Source organism: Pelmatolapia mariae, linkage group LG17 (assembly GCF_036321145.2).
Source record: "Pelmatolapia mariae isolate MD_Pm_ZW linkage group LG17, Pm_UMD_F_2, whole genome shotgun sequence".
Lineage (NCBI taxonomy): Eukaryota > Metazoa > Chordata > Actinopteri > Cichliformes > Cichlidae > Pelmatolapia > Pelmatolapia mariae.
In genome coordinates, this window is record NC_086242.1 from 18,027,787 (window position 1) to 18,044,614 (window position 16,828).

The 16,828-nt window shown below is 38.2% G+C and overlaps 1 protein-coding gene across 1 annotated transcript; it reads right to left on the reverse strand.

Annotated features, from left to right (window-relative positions):
* Position 1: 1 nt before the first annotated feature.
* gnsa (glucosamine (N-acetyl)-6-sulfatase a) lies at positions 2–16,588 on the reverse strand. The gene is made up of 14 exons (XM_063501210.1): positions 16,280–16,588; positions 13,486–13,545; positions 12,584–12,790; positions 10,941–11,006; positions 7,827–7,925; positions 7,263–7,430; positions 7,032–7,114; positions 5,872–5,990; positions 5,430–5,533; positions 4,961–5,062; positions 4,545–4,655; positions 4,320–4,430; positions 3,667–3,827; positions 2–3,280 (listed from the first exon to the last, which is right to left on the reverse strand). Exons 1-14 carry the CDS (start codon positions 16,448–16,450, stop codon positions 3,205–3,207), a joined length of 1,638 nt encoding a protein of 545 aa, XP_063357280.1. The 5' UTR covers positions 16,451–16,588; the 3' UTR covers positions 2–3,204.
* Between the last annotated feature and the right edge of the window lie 240 nt (positions 16,589–16,828).

A 16,828-nucleotide genomic window follows, 5' to 3' on the forward strand; every position in this document is an offset into this window, starting at 1 on the left:
ATTGCTTTAGAATAGATCTTTATTTGGACAAAAACACATAAGCCAAAAATACATAATCAAAAACTACTCAAGGGTGCCAAAACGACTGAACTGTTCTGACAGAGCGGAAAGTGCATCAGTGAGTCGAAGATACGATCAGTGATCAGTTGTGTGGGGGGCGGGGAAAAACAGTCCAGTGGAGGATTTCGATGATCACGTGAATTCAGTCCAGTTTCTTGAATACAGAGCAAGAGGCAATACATGAACACAATAGTATTATTAAAGAATAACAAGACAGTAGAACGTGGGAAAGTCTTTTCGGTTCTCAGTCAACATGACAAGTAGTCTGTTTTAAAAACAGATGTTTAGCATTTTCCCTCTGAGGTTTCCATCTCAGAGTGATCTGCACACATCTTACTGAACATAAATTTGACAAGTTTGAACATCAGCACAATGTTTTGGCTCCAGGCAGCTTTAAAGTTAGACAGGAGATCGATACCACTCGTGTTTGCTTAGTGAGCATAAAGCTACAACCAGGAGACCCTTAGCTTAGCTTAACATAAAGCCTGGAAACATTGGGACACTGATAGCCTGACTCGACCTACGAGCAGAACTAAAACTAACCAGTAGTAACTTTAGAGGCTCTATGGGTACTGTTGGTTGGGTTTTTTGTTTTTATTTTTTATCCTACGCTAATCAGCCACTGGCTAGAGCTTTATGCATTTAGATATATGCACAGGAATGATGTCAACCTCAGATTTCACAAAACTTTGATATTTTAAAGAAATGGCACAATCTGTAAAAAGCCAAACTGGAGCAGAAGGAACATTAAAATGAAGACATTTTTGTTTAAAGAACGATAAAAATGTAAATCCAGGGTTATAGAGGGCTTTACACTTTATTAAATCAGATGGGTTTTTTCTTGATATTTATGAAAACTTAGCTTTTCTGTTTGAAATTTGAAGATGAGCTTTTAGATCTTGGTACAGAAATTCAGATTTAGTGAAGTGTCACAACATCTTAAATGAACTCAGTTATTTGAAATCAGGTGAGACAGAAGTTAAAATGCTGATTATTTCATGACTGAACGCAACAGTCTTGGAATAAGCATTGAAATGATGCTGCAGCATTAAACCTGATTTATAATTCTTTCTTGAAAGGACGTTTGGTTGAAATGCCGTTGCCACTTTTCAACAATTCATCCGGACTCTTTTTACCCAGCCCAGCCAAGAAAGGTTAATCGGTTATGATAGACCTTTTTTAACGTCATCTTAACAAGTTCAAGACATCGATTTCTGTGAGATAACTAATGTAATTTCTGGTGCATATATATTTTTGACCATGCTTGTATGTTCAACCTTTCTCAGTTTACAGCTGACACTTTAATCGGTCATTAAGAATGATAAATGATCCAATCTGAGTTTAACTGAGGGGTCGGCAGAATAATGTCAGCAAACTCTTATTTTTAATTAAAAAAAACTTTATTAATTAAAATTAAAAGTTTTTTGTTTTGTGTAATCTCTCAGGTCAACGGTCGGCGTTTATCTTGGACATTGCGCTAAATTGGGAAGGGGGATCTTGTTAGAGTTATAAAACCTGGGAGACTGAAATGATCAAATTTTGTTTGCTAACTACATCACAGGAGGATGTGCAGAGCAACTGAGAGGGTAATGTGACTGTGGCTTGAACTTGAGTTGATTAATCAGTCGTATAATTCTGATAAATTAAAATTTACTTATTTGTTTCGGCCTGTCAGAGGAACCTCTTTTGCTCTGAGAACTTTGCTCTAAACCTGATAAAATTAACCTGGATACATGAACTGTTTAAGAAAATCTTAAAGTGGAGCCTTGTTTGCAGTTTAGAGCTTGTATTTGCCGAAGTATTTCAAGTACAACTTTCTGCAGAGCCCCCAGAGTCCCTTAAGGTGACATTTCATTATTGTGCGCACAGGATTATTTACTATAAACTCCTACATGTCTGTAATGAATGCATACAACTGTGATATAAGAGAGAAAAATCTGCTAAAGAAGTTTTAGTTTGACCTCAGAAAGCTTTACAGTGTTAGGTAGTGGTTTGCAAGATTAGTCTTTGGACTGGAGGATGAACCAAGTTTTCAGCTAACGTCAGTGCGTGCTTTTACTCAGGGGGAATAGTGTAAGGAAAAAAATACTGTCTAGTCTGTTTTCTAGTTTTACGCAGATGGGTCCATTGATTGGATGACTGCTTTGAATAGAAACAAGTTGACTAATTAGTGCAAAAATAAAAAAAAAGAAAACAAACCCCAAAACAACAACTAAAATTGCAGCAGAAACTTCTTGGACAGACTTTTGTACCATTAACTACACAGCAGGTCATATTATTTGTCAAACAACTACAATGAACAAAGGCATTAAAAATAAAGTTGAAATTCCGGTTTAGTTACTCAAAGTCGCTGAAGTAAACCTATGCTGGCATCCACCAGTTAAAGAGGGCCTAATCGTATAATCCTTATACCATAATATAACTAAAATAAATGGGTTATTTTTAAATTAAACTACCTTACAGTTGTTATGAAGAGTTAGATTAACAGTAAAGACCAGAACTGCTTTTTGTAGCAGCCTGTAAATGTGTTTATTTCTAGTGCTAAGTTTGACATTTTAACATGGGAATCTATTGGGACTGCCTCACTTTTGAAGCCACCCTCAAGTGGCCATTAGAGGAACTGCAGTTTATGCCACTCACAGTAAGCAAAGTCATAAAAGTGAATTTATAGTAAAATTTAAAATGAGTGCATGAGATAGAAAAAAAAAGTCACACCTAATGGGAAAGTAAGGGCTCTGTAGCTTTCTCTGATAAATTCAAGTGTTCAACCATAAATTAAACAATTAGAAGAGTGAGTAGTTGAAAGGAATTAAAGTGATATGTTCAGTGTAAAATAAGGCTTATAGGAAAACAGGGTTTTAATTCATGGCTTGCCTTGTGTAAATCAGTTCTGAATAATCTGGCTCTCTTTCACACCTACTGACAAAATAATTGAAAAGCAGTCCAAACAGACAGTTTAAAGGTGGGCCTCCTATCTTCCAGCAGCCCCACAATATGACCCCCACCTGATCCCTTCTCCATCTTCATTTTACAAAGAGACTGGCTCAGGAGGCCCGACAACAAGGCAACAACATCAGGAAAGGCTGAACACATCACTCAACGCAGCCCTTCTTCCCCAGCTTCCCCACATCCTTCGCCGTCTTCCTACTTCAGTGTCTGCCTGAGTCTGCTGAGCCTCCAGCTGTGGCTGGTAAACATCTGCCGTGGGTCAAATTTATACCTGAGGGGAGGAAAATATCACAGGGTAGAATAATTAATGCTTGTGTGTTAATAGAGCCTGGAAAACTTCACTAGAAAGGTAAAAAATGTAATGAAAAAATTAAAAACTAATTGCTGACTTAAATAGAACTCTTGTGTAACAGGATATTTTTATTTTCAAGGTATTTATCAGGAAATCACAACTCATTACATGAAAAATACTGAAAAGTACACAGTAATTGTGTATTTATGCAATAGCCATGATTTAATTAGTTTAGAAAAAAGTGAATGCGCGGGATAACTTTTGGGAATTTAAGTGTTTAAGTATGAGAGAATTCACATATAATTTTATTGTTTAAAAAAAAGAAAAAAAAAAAAAGATAAAATGCCGATTTTTGCTGAACAGACCTCGGATCGTACACGCCGGGTGTCCGACATGACTGTCCGGAGCAGGACTGCAACATCATCAGCCGGTGGTTCATCTTCTCCAGGACTTCCTTGTCAATGGTTTTTGCAATGTTGGTCAGCTGGTACGGGTCTGCAGTCACGTTGTAGACTTCTACGAAAACCTACAGAAGATAGACATCTGTGAAATATGCTAATGATTCAAAACTGAAGAAACTCAAGGACATGCCATTCTCGATTTGACCACTAGATGCCAGCAAATCAAAGACTTTCAAAACCTGCACACAGTGCTTTTAAATGTGCTATATGAAGCATTTTTCACATGGTAAATCCTCTTTTATCGCTAGCGCTGCAACAGATGTTATCTTAAAAGTGAGACATTCCCAACTGTCCCAGTTGCTTGACTGATTTCTATGTTAAGGATATGGGATCAGTTTCTTACACAAAAATATAAAAAGGAGCACTTTTGGTTAGTTCAGCTTTATGAACTAACCATCACCAGATTAATGCAGCACAGCTAAGTTGCACAGCTAATCGTAGCCATCTTGCCTAACATTAGTGCCAACAAAAATGACATTTGAATACAAATGTTAGATGGCTAGTTTGATAAATTGCTAAAGACTGAAAGGCAAAAGCAAATGAATACAATACTATACCTCATTGTCATCAAATTCGCAGTACTGCAGGTTGGAAGAGGGGGCGATGGTGCGCACACAGGCGTAAGTGTTGTTGTAAGAGTCCTCACACACACAGTCTGGGAAACACTCCTTTAGAAAAAACGTTTGTAATTGGTGTTTAATTTTTGGTGCCGCTGAAAACCCCCCAAAAAACAAAACAACCCACAACAACAACAAAGTTTTACTTCATCCCTGTTTCCATACCGACACTCCGGGTCCCAGTAGCGGGCAGGCAGGGTCTGTCTTGTTCCTGCCCTCGCCTTCGTACTCCACCAGGATGTCTGTTCTCCAACTGCTGCTGTTCATCTTCCCCTCCTGGTGACACACACAGATATGAACAAGTGTGACTTTAAATTTATTTTGTTACCTAATAATCGTTACTGACTTTTGTTGATAAGTTGTCACTTACCTCTTATTATATTATTAGTAATGTGTTGATGTGGCAATTGATCAACATTTGATGATGTAAAAATTGTTTGTTAGTAATATATCTACAAATAAAAGGATTTATTTGTGTACTTGGGTCTGATTAATATTCAACTGTCCCTGAATTAATTACCACACCTCCTTTACCTTGTATTATAAACAACAAAAGCAGAACACAAGCTTAGTTTTCTCACCATAATTGGCAGAAACGACATGCCGTCCATTTGGGTCTTGTTGACGTTGTACCCAGCGATGTCCAGGATGGTCGGACCAAGGTCAACGTTCGCTACCAACATCTGGAAAGACAAAAGAAACACTCAATCCAACAAATGTAGCCAGCAAAATGGATGCACCATCTCTAAACACTCACGGAGAACCACATACCACAATAACCACAAATTACTACTTGTCTCCAGATAGTACGAATTGTTTAAAAAGGGCGTTTTTTTGGATTGAGCAGAAACTTAATTCACACTATAAATTTACCAAATTGCAATGAGGTGGAGGAGACTGTTATGGTAAATCAATAAAATTTCAGAAAAACATGGTTCTGATAACTGAACTGATTATTTAAGTGAAGAACACAGTGTCGTCCACAAAAAAGAACATTTTATTTATCAGTTTGCCTCTTTGTGTGTGTGTGTGTGTGTGTGGTGTGTGTACCTGGCTGGTCTGGTTGGGTTTGATATTCGGTCCTCTGACCATGAGAGGAACTCTGATGTCAAACTCATACAGCTGCCTTTTATCCACTGGGAGAGAGAACTGACCTGAAACAGGAAGAGACATCCACGCTTGTCAAGGCTGCAGAGTCCTTTCATTTTCTTTACTCTGCGTCCAAAAAAACAAGCCTCACGCACTTCTTATCATCTGAGATGTCACTTTTAGGGTGTTACTGAGATTTGGCCACATTTTCAACAGTATTGACAATTTTAAAGCAGTTTTGTTTCTCATGTTTTAAACCTTTGGAGGTATAAAAGGGTGGGAAACAATTAGCAGTGAGAGCTAACCAAACCCTACCACACTACAAACCTTGTGAATGTTAAAATATTCTCTGAAAAACTGTAGATGTTGAAATAAAAAACAAAAAGCGCTCGCACAGACATACCTGTGTGATATCCATTATCAGAAGTAAAGAAGATGTAGGTATTGTTCAGTTCACCTCTGACCTCCAACCTCTTCACTATTTTCTCCACCAGGTCGTCCACTGACAGTAAAGTTTGCCACCTGTAGGAAGAGATAAACCGGGAATGAGGACAAAATGTGACATACAAACTCACATTCCCTCCCCCCACTGACTCAGGTGGGCTGCTCAGGTATCTTATCAGCCATCCACGTATGTCTGCCAACTCATTGTTCCATTTTCTTTCATCCACATTCACTTTATTAACAGGAAATCACATTTCTCTGATTGTGAAAGCCCCGTTCATTCTGCCTCATGTGTTCCCTCGTGGCTCTCTGCTGTTGTGGCTGGACACACTCCAAATCCTCTCAGTGGAAGAGTTAAGTCTTTACTCTTTATTTTGCTTTCGTTTCTAATTATTGTCGGTAATTCTCCTTAATTAATTCCACACTTTATTTGCCAATTTCCTGAGTTGTATTTTTTAAGTAAGTAAGAAAAATGTAGTTATTTGCCACCTTTCAGAAAAAAGTCACAGTGCTTCACAGTATAATTTAAGGGTCTGTAAGGGTCTACCTTACAGTATAAAGTGCCTAAGTCGACTGTTGTTGTGATTTGGAGCTGTAGAAATAAAATTGAATTGAACTGAAGCCTCGTAGCTGCATTCTGGATGATTTGCTGACCCTTTGTAGAACTGTTCTCTTGTCATTGGTCAGCTAAAGCACAAACTAAGAGGTGTTCTCTGGGCCACTACACCGGGCTTATCGAGGCTGTAAAAGCACAATGTGATGGTGGAGTTCATGCAAAGGATGACAGACTCGGGGATGAAGCAGCTGATTATATTTCATGTCAGAAAAAACTTGGCGAATAAAATATTTACAGTGGAGAAACGTATAAATGGTATTTTTAAATTAATATTGACTCATTTAAGAAAGCTGGTTGCCACGAAAGGAGCTGCACACACACTGCTGCAAAAACAAGCTAAATCTGTGGGAAACTATGAAGGTGAAAAGAAAGGAGGAGAATTAGGAGGATGTGAAAGGTGACAGAAAGCAGTGGTCTGGTAAGGAGCTGAGGAGGATGTTTCAAAAAGGAAAATAAGGAAGTGGAGCAAAGAAAGAGGAAGGTGAGGAGGCGAAGCGACTGACCGTCCCCTGAAGGCATCATCCAGAAACTGAATGGAGGAGTTTGACATGGGAGTTTTCGCCTGTCTGATCAACCAGTGTTTGTCCTGAGGGGAGAAATGAAAGTCATCATGATTAACAAGGTCCTCTTTAGTGTAGAGACTGATGTAACCCAACAGAACTTATTAACCTAGCGCTTTCTTCCATCTTACTTTGGAACCAGCGAAATTCAGCAAGGACTTTAAAAAATTCTACCTTCCCGTGGACGTTGAAGTTGGGATCTCGGGGAGCCTTGGTGTTGTTGAAGCGGTTCTGGTACTGAGGTGCTGCCGTCCAGGGGGAGTGGGGGGCCGGCGTGGACACCATCATGAAGAACGGCTGGTAGCTGGTTTTATATTGGAGGAAGTCTAGAGACATGTTGGCCTGAGAACGAGGGAAGAGAGTGATCAGAGCCTCTGATCGCTAAACATTTCTGCATGTAACGCTTACATCATTGTACACGGCTGTCTCTCTGTCAGACTGTTGGTCTTACAAACAATATAAAAGGAAGTTACCTCTGTTTCTCTGACATTATATAAAGTCAAACATAACAAAAAAAAAAACTTTTATGCATCTCTGGGGGGGGGGGGTTTCCCCCCAAAACTTTTAATTTACGGTAATTTATCAAGCAGACATGATTTCTGTCTTTTCTATTTTTCCCTAAAAATGGAAGTGTGAACCAAAAACTGGCTTTAAAGTAACAAGACAAGGATGCTTTACATTTGTGGCTATATAAATGAAGTAAAGGACGGTGTGCAGTCATATCAAAAGGTCTCTCACCAGCAGATCTGTCAGGTAATCTTTGCTGTAGTCAGCTCCGTGCTTCTGAGCCTTCCCATTCACTGATAGTGTGTAGTTGTAGTATTTAGAGTTTTTATCCTGGAAAACACAAACGACACGACTCTGTAAAACACTTGAGGTTTAAAGCGTCACTCGGATCATGTGTAAAGAACTGCAAATTATTACGTAAGAACATGTACCGTCCTCTTCATTTCAGATTTCCCAGCCTTAAATCACACAGAATAAAACACCCAGTGGAAGAAATCATTTCCAGGTGTGTATTATATGTATGTATCTATATAATGTTGGCCTAAGAAGCTGAAGTGAATTTTAAGAAGCCAATATAAAAAAAGCCTGATATTTATTTTTGAACCATGCACAGGGTTAGGGTTAAGAAACCTGGAAACCTTCAGGGTTCAGAAAAAAAGTCCTAAAACTGCAGTTCCTCTAATGGCCACTTGACGCTGGGACCAAAAAAAACGAGTTATTCCACGTTGACACTGATGTCACAGAAATAAGCGAGTTTATAGGCTTTCTACAACAAGTGTACAGTGGCTACATTGTTTTTATAATTCATCCATTTGGTCATGATAGCGAAGCAGGCCACCCTCTTCAAATACGGTCACTTCTCACTCCTAATAACCAGCAAGAAGGCGGCCGAAACACTAATGATGACAAAGTGCAGGGTCCAAAACTAATGGTTGTCACGACGGTCGCTGCATCCATCATTTATATACAGTTGTTGCAAACTGATTTAATAACACAGATGAAATCCAAACAAATGTAACAGCTTCAAGAATGATTCCTTACAGTGTCAGTGGGTTTTCTTTCGCACTGACTAAAATCTAATTTTTTTTCTTAAAAACAGCGGTTACAACTGTTGCTCACAGCTGATCACATGAAGTCACCAATGATCAGAGATGAGCTGCATTTCATGGAAACCTATTGTTAAAAGTTCCCTCAAAGCATAGTGATAGTGACTCTGGGGCAGCGCCAGAAGGATTATTGGCTTAAACTGCCAAAATCTTATAAACCACATGAGTCTCGCTCTTTGTTATGATAAACTTCCAAGTCATGGGACCACGGCTCTAATCTGTGTTTGTTCATCCAGTAACAGTGAAGATAAACCAGTCTGCACGGCAGTCTGGACATGACCTCCGACTTCTGCAAACCCGTTAGAGACCTTCTGTAAATCCACACAAATCTCATTTTAGCCTTTTTATTAGTCTGTCTCCTTATTTAGCCACATGACCACCAACATTTCACAGTGGTGTATGAGGTAGCTTGATATCAGATCTGATTTAATCAGAAATACACATTTTTGCAACTTTAAATATAAACTGGGAACAAAAAATTGTCAGGAAAAATATGGATAAAAAACAAACAAAAAACAACACACACACACACACACACACACACACACACACACTTCAAAAAAAAGAAGAAAATGTCTCAGGTTCTGCACCAATTCTATGCTGGTTTAATCACAGCTGTGGACGTGACAGTGTCATTGTGTCTTCGTATGAAAGATGGAGATGGGAGGTATGAATGGAGACAGTATGAAAGATTAACACAGTCATAAAACGTGGAGCCGGTCCAGGAATGCATTGAACCTGCATTCATTCAAATGGCCAACAGGAGGCGACTCCTTTGGTTCAAACCCAGAGATTGGTTATTGAGAGGTCATTAATACATTTTTAAAATAGCTCAGTTCACCTGCAGGAAGCAGCTTTTTTCAAATCAACTTTGGTGTGTCAAGATGGTGATAAAACGACAATGAGACAAAGTCAGTCTGTGATCAGTTTGCAATTAAAAGGGGTCAAGTTAGCAAATATGTGCAATCTGTAATAGCATAGCAACTATTGGTAATAAAGCACTGATGTCCAGATACACAAAAATACAAATTCACTACTTAAATTTAGAGTCCAGCCAGAACCACATAGATTTTAAACAGAACTGTAAAGTGAGACAGACATTCTGCAACCTCGCTTTAATAAAGAATATAACCGAAATACAACCAGCTGAGTCAAGATCTCTATTGCAAAGTCATGGAGATTTAAAAATTACACATAATGTTCAATTTTCTGACCAATTTTCTGATACTGAACTTGTCTTATTTCCCATCAGTAGCAGGGAAAGAACTACAATGGTTGCACTGTGCAGACCATCTGAAGCTGAAAAAGATCATTAACCACAGAATACAAACTGCACTTTATTTCCTCACTTGAAAGAAAAGAGTAGCAGAGAGTTAATCCGATACGCTCCCATGGTACTACATCTAAAACTCTTATATGTCCTTCTCCCCGGCATTAACAGTTAAGGTTTGCACCTTAAGAATTAAGGGATAAGATGCTTTGTAAATGACTTCTCTTCTGACAGATTTAATCCTAACTTTTCAGGGAAATTCGTAGTAAACATGACGGTTTTAGGAAAATTCTTGGATTTAAACAAGCCTTCATTTCCAGGAGCAGAATTTTCCTTTGGAGCAGCGTTCAACTCAGATGTTGAACTAAATAAACTCAGTTTTATTGATAGTATCAACAGGCAGACGCCCAAAATGACCACATCATGTGACGATCAATACATCAATCACTGTTCACCGAGACAGACGAGCAGCTTTATCGCAGATGCACAAGTTGCTAATAGAAAACGTAAGACTCCAATCAGCAAAGGCAGCCGAGTCTCTAAACAAGCTCTCAGAAGAAGCAGCGAGGCCACAGACACTTTGGGTTGTCTAAGAAAAATGCTGACGAATCAAAGCTTCAGACTTGAAGCAGTAATAGAAGAGGAGACGAACACAAGGCAGAATGATGCTGCAGTGAAACATGAAAGCTCAAATTCACGGCTGTTTCTTTATGATGGCAAAGAAGAAGCAGAGTCCTTTCCTCAGAGACGTGCTCCACCCTTAGGTTTAGAAGACCTCTAAAGACAAAGAGGGCCAAATGTTCCTGAGACCACAGGAATTTGAGTTTCTCAGAAACTTGTGGAGTCAGTCCAACTTGAAATGGTATAGTTTTGAGATTATAGCTGCATGACTGTCTTCGACAGTAAGGTAAGCTCTAAAACTGGTCCATGATATCTATAAGAGCAAATAATGTGAACATTCAGACTTACCAGCCCGACCCAGTAACTCCAACCTGGAGGAACGTGCTCCACTCCACCAGCTTCCGAGTGCCCATACTGCAAAATAGCATAAATGTTGAGTATGTGCAGTTCTGCATGACGAGATGAAGAGAATTACCCTGCAAAAAAAATAGATGAGCATGACATATAAATGCATATGTTCTTCATGGTTTCCATTTCAGACCTCACCGTCACGTTTCAAAAAGATTTCCACTTTTCAGACAGGATCGATTTGCTCAGCTGAACCACAGTATTTAAACCAAATTTAAGTGTAAAAGTTAAATTTTTTGTTGAAATACATTTTGTTGAAAATCATTTATTTATTTGAAACATAAATGACATCACAGCTGATTTCCATGTAGAGAAATATGCAAGATTTTTAGTTATCTTCCAAATTCCCTGCGAGCCACACTGTGTGACATTGACCTACCTGATGTATGCGGCTGTACAATGATGTGAATCATGCTGTGTTTATTCTGCAGGACTCGACCTGCTCAATCCAGTTTGAAAATGTTCTTTCATTTTTTGGCACATAAACGCTCAAAGACAGAGTGAAAAGGAGAAGTAGCAAAACAGGCCTAAGTGGCTTTTTTGGTGACACTTTAAACATCCTAACAAACAGGACGTTCTGGTTCTCTATTTGACCATCTGTTAATCACAAGGGGAGATGTAACCTTCACCCTCAGACGACATATCGTATGACTGCACATCTAATGACAGTCTCCTGAACACTGCAGTAAAGATGCCTCACTTTTATGCATCTCTGACACATGCATATGATTAAAAACTTCAATATATTTTATTTGAAATTACAATATAATGATATTTATGTACAAAGTGTACCTACTCAGAGAGAGGTATACTAGAATAAGAGGCAACAAATCTGGTTCATACAGGAAAAATTAAATAAAATATAATGCAAGTAATTTTAGATATTGGATAACAAAAGTTATTTTATAGAAAAAAAAACACATAATTATATTTTAAGTAAACTTAAGTAGTGCATAACTAATTTTACAGGATAAGAGATAAATGACACTGTAAGTTTCCACATTTTAAGTACTGTGTAAGAACTGTAATTAGCTAATTTTCTGGTAATTTAGTGGTTAAAAACAAACAAACAAAACAATATTCTGTGCTTTTCAGGGCTCGGGCTGTATTACGGAGTGGTTCAGTGTTCCCTAACCTCTGGGTATTTTAAAGGAAAGGAGACACAAAGTACTTAAAATCACTTGCAGTGTAATTTGTGTCTCCTTTTCTTAAATCCCCAGAGGCAAGGTTAAGCCACTTCATAACATGGCCCAGGCCCCGAAAAGTACAGTGTATTGATTTTTTAATGCAAAATTATTATGAAATTACACATTTCTTAAATTTACTTACACAGTATTTTAAAAAATGGGCCATGTTTCCTATAAACTAGCTGAAGTATACCAATTATTCATGTTCTACTTAAAAGTACTGATATTGTATTTCAAATAAAAGACACTGAAATTCCATTTAATTACAGGGGAATTACACCAACAAATTATTTTTGAGCTCCTTCATTCTTCAGATAACAGCGCAGTAGAAGAACAAAGGGGGACAACCTCTTACCAAAGGCAAGTCACCAATTCTGGCAAAAAAGAGACACTCACCTGGTTGAGATATTTCCCAGCAAAGAATGTCTGGTAGCCAGCGGAGGCCTTCAGTAAGGCGGGGAAGGTGTGCGGCTCCTCGCTCTTCTGCCAGGCTTTGCTGCTACAGTTTCCATCCAAGGTGTTGTTGATGACGTGGTGGTTGTGGGGGTATTTCCCCGTCAGGATGCTGGCACGACTGGGGCAGCACAGCGGGCTGGCAACAAACTGAGGGAAAAAGACGCGATATGAAACTGAAAGGGTTTTCTTTAATTATATTTGACTTGTGATTCGCTACATGCAGCTTTTATGTAAAGTCATTTACATTTAAAGTCATTTTAGATAATGCTACAAAATAATGTACAGACGCAAAGCAGGGCTCAAATGACACACTTAATAGTCCCTGAAAGCTGTATATAAAAGATGTACATAATTTTGGGTCTGAAAAGTAAAGCTAACGCAATATGTCTTAAAATGTCGTTCTTTCTAATGGCCAGCAGGGGGCGACTCCTCTGATTGCAAAAAGAAGTTATATAGAAGTGGGTGAGAATTTTTTTTTTCCTACTTGATTAATTTATTACCTTAAACACTTTCTCAATAAATTTACGGTCCCAGTTGGTCAAGTCACGTCTCACTTTATATTCATATGGTTATTTGAAATTTTATGGTCCTATTTAGTGTCCAGAAGAACCATAAAGCAGGGTTTACTTTAGGGTTAAGCTACCTTGTGATTAGGAGCTTGCTGCATTAGTGTGTATCATATCTGGGTTTTTTTTAACCTGGTCCTTCCTGCATTTGTGCCGTAAAGCTATGATCTCAAAAGATTTCACAAATCAAATGGGTGATATTACAGTAGCTAAGTCCATCTTTTATATACAGTCTATGCTGATGACAAGAGGAATATGTAGGCAGGCTATACTTACTGCATTTGTGAAGGTCATCCCTGCGTCACCGATGAGTTTTTTCGTCTTGTTCAGTGGATTCTGAAAGGAAAACACATTTTATATTTTCGCTGACATTAATTAAATTCCCTGCACTCAAACTCTTTGTTTGCTTTTTGGCCATCAGCAATAACAGGATGTAGTTTTTGTCCTATTGAGAAGGCCACTGTCATAGAAACGGCTTTTTTTTTAGACCAGCAAATATTTGATCTATTTGAAACAGTGCTTTCAGAGGGTGAAATGCTAAAATAAATAACACAAGTTTAGTTCAGCATTGGAACAGCAACACTGGAAAAGTAAGTAAACGTACATTCATCGCATCTTCCCATTTATGAAATTATAATCAAGGATTTTAGATTAAATGCCGATGACTGGATCTCTCGCAGGGTTTAGAAAACACTTGTTATCAAAGGATTAAAAAAGATTTCGAAACAATTTGAAGAAATGCTTCAGCTCTAACGCTGAATCCTCAAAAAGTGCTGTCAGAAAACTGACAAAGAAGTCTTCAAGAAGCCCAAAGCAGACTTGTGTATGTGCATCGGAGATTGGCTCAGAAGGAGAAATTGAGGTTAATGACATGATTAATTAACTGAAATGCTTTAGGACTATATAAAACGGGGAGTACTTCCATTAAAACCACCAAAATCTGTCAAAAGTGTCAGCAAACTGATGTCTGAGACTGGTGGACAATCAAGCAAAACACTCATATGATCTGTGCTAAATTGGGCAATCAGCATTACCTCATGATCCCAATGACAGACTGAGTCTTTTCAGCTGCAAAGTATTTTATCCATTTATATTTCTTCTTCAAATGATTGAAAAAACATTTGTTCCTTGTGTACTATTCACCTTTATCTGTAGATCCTGTTTGAAAGCAGACCACATGTTTGCTTGTGCAAAGATGTCAATAACACCAAAGGTTTCCATGTGGTGTCCTCACTTTTTCACATGACTGTGGTCTCAGACAGAGCAGAGATTACACACCTCTGGAAAAACACTGAGCATTTTGTGCACTAATCAGCACAAAATAAATGGATTAACAGACTGTGGCTCTGTAATATAACTGCTGCTACAACTGAAGGTGAATTCGGTGTAATATTGAATATATTGAATTCGGTTCAGATACTCAAAACTGAAAAATTTGTACCAAAACAGCACAAAATAATCTAAAGTTGGACTCTTCACTCAAACTAAAGTCAAAAATAAGGCTCAGCATGTGTTATGATTTTTTATTTTATACATAAATTTGGCATTATGTTTAAATTAAGCTGTTCTTTAGGTAATGGCAATATCTATCAGTAGCTTTATATTAGATGTGGTTTGAAAGTCACCAGTGTGATGTAAATTTGATAAGAGTCAAGCATAAACATGTGTTCAGGAGTTTTTGGACACACACAGGTTAAGAGTAGAACTAAAGGCACATGATCAGCAACAATTCCTGACCTTCATTGATGATGTAACAACATTTAACCTGCGAAACACAGCAGTTTAATGTTTTTGGATGTCATATCTACAAGCTATCAGTCTGAGTACATCTGGGTTTGAATCAGCAGATGAAAAGAGAACTAAGAAAACCTACAAGTTTTTTTTTTGTATGTATCAGCAGTTTTTGTTTTGATTATAGTCTCACATCAGTTACTTTCCGCAGTGACTTTACGGAGTTATGTTTTACTCTTTTAAACAGCATAAAGACCAGGAGTGGGTCAAAAAAAATATGAACATTGTAGTGAAATCATTAATCACACTAATTTCTGAATAAAAAGCTTTTCTGTTCTTGGTGTGATGGTGATGCCAGATTTACTACGGTGGGGTAAAAATGATCGGAAGGAGTCTTTAAATCAGTTGGTTTAATTTAAAGATGGGAAAATACTGTTGTTGCCGAGGTTTTGTGCCTTTCCCATCTGTAAACTGTAATGCACGTCACATGATCACAGGTCTATTTTGCACTTTTTTTTTAAAGACATCTTGGGCTATTCATTACCTCTTTGTAAACAAATCTCTCATGAAATGAAAGTAAATGTAACCTGAAATAATGCCTTATGTTGTACACATTTTTAAGAGGGGTGTGAACCTGGCATGATCTTAAAATTTGGCAGAGTTATTTCTTTCACACTCTTGCCTGCAGAGGTGAATCTAAAGAAGGGCACCGCATTTACCGCACCTGGTCTCCATGACATTTATTTTAAAACTGTAAGTTGCTAACTAATTTAGCAGATCTAGCTCTATACTACTAATTTAATTATTTTAGCATCATTTATGGGCCAGTAAAAGCCTGATTTAGTGGGCCTGGAAGCCCAGTGGGGAGAAATGAAAGCTGGTCAGTTAAAATAATTTTATACCTTCTGAAAGCATAACACTTCTTTCTTTTTAAATATGTGTATAAATATGCATGAATAGTTTAACAGGCCTAGCCCACTTGAGATCAGATCGTGCTGTTTGACAGACCAGATTTAAAGTGTTTACTTTGGGATTATTATAATTATTATGTATTACCATTACTGTCAGACTGGTTATTATAGCACAAACAACTCTTTCACGTAGACCCAGTCTTTATAAACATAAAATCCTCTGGCTGGCTAAAAACATTTCTTCTAGATTTGTTTTTTAATTATAATAAAAACATTGGTGGTGATGGATTGATAAGCCTGCTGACTCTGTCGGATGCCTGCATGATGTTTGCTGTCAGGAATGTTAGCAGTCAGCTTTATCCGATCTGGTTTAATGTCATTAAAAAAAAAACAATGTCATGACTCTCAGATAATTAGCTCCTACTGACCAGACCCCCGATAGCGACGTCCAGGTCGTCGGTGAGGATCAGAACGATGTTAGGTCTCCGGGAAGAGCTGGCCCCGCTGCTCCCGCTTAGGTGGCTCCACAAAGTGACGCAGATCAGGAGAAAGCTGAACATCTTCGGCCCGGAGCAGCGAAAAGAGCCCATTTTCTTCATCCAGCTACAAACTTCTGAAGCAGAGTGTCTCTACCATCCGCCTTGCGCCTTATAACAGCGTGAAACGGTGAGCCCGCTCCTCCGTGACTGCAAAAACACGGGCACGAGCTCAACACTGACTCAACGCTTCCCTGTTTGCTGGTCACGTGATGCTACGGAAGCCCGCATCATTTGATTTGTAGGCGTGTACCCGCCCCTCATGACTACAGCGTTTATTTTATGCTTTAATTTTCTTTCTTTCTTTCTTTCTTTCTTTCTTTCTTTCTTTCTTTCTCTTTTTCTTTCTTTCTTTCTTTCTTTCTTTCTTTCTTTCTTTCTTTCTTTCTTTCTCTTTTTCTTTCTTTCTTTCTTTCTTTCTTTCTTTCTTTTTTTCTTTCT

What these genes read in the sequence shown, in the direction of transcription:
- gnsa (XM_063501210.1), bottom strand. Translation starts at nt 16,450, where the DNA reads ATGAAGAAAATGGGCTCTTTTCGCTGCTCCGGGCCGAAGATGTTCAGC. An exon ending in TGATAATGGATATCACACAG is followed by an intron (nt 5,534 to 5,871) that starts GTATGTCTGTGC and finishes TTCCTGTTTCAG; the next exon opens with GTCAGTTCTCTCTCCCAGTG. An exon ending in TGTCGTTTCTGCCAATTATG is followed by an intron (nt 4,656 to 4,960) that starts GTGAGAAAACTA and finishes GTGTGTCACCAG; the next exon opens with GAGGGGAAGATGAACAGCAG.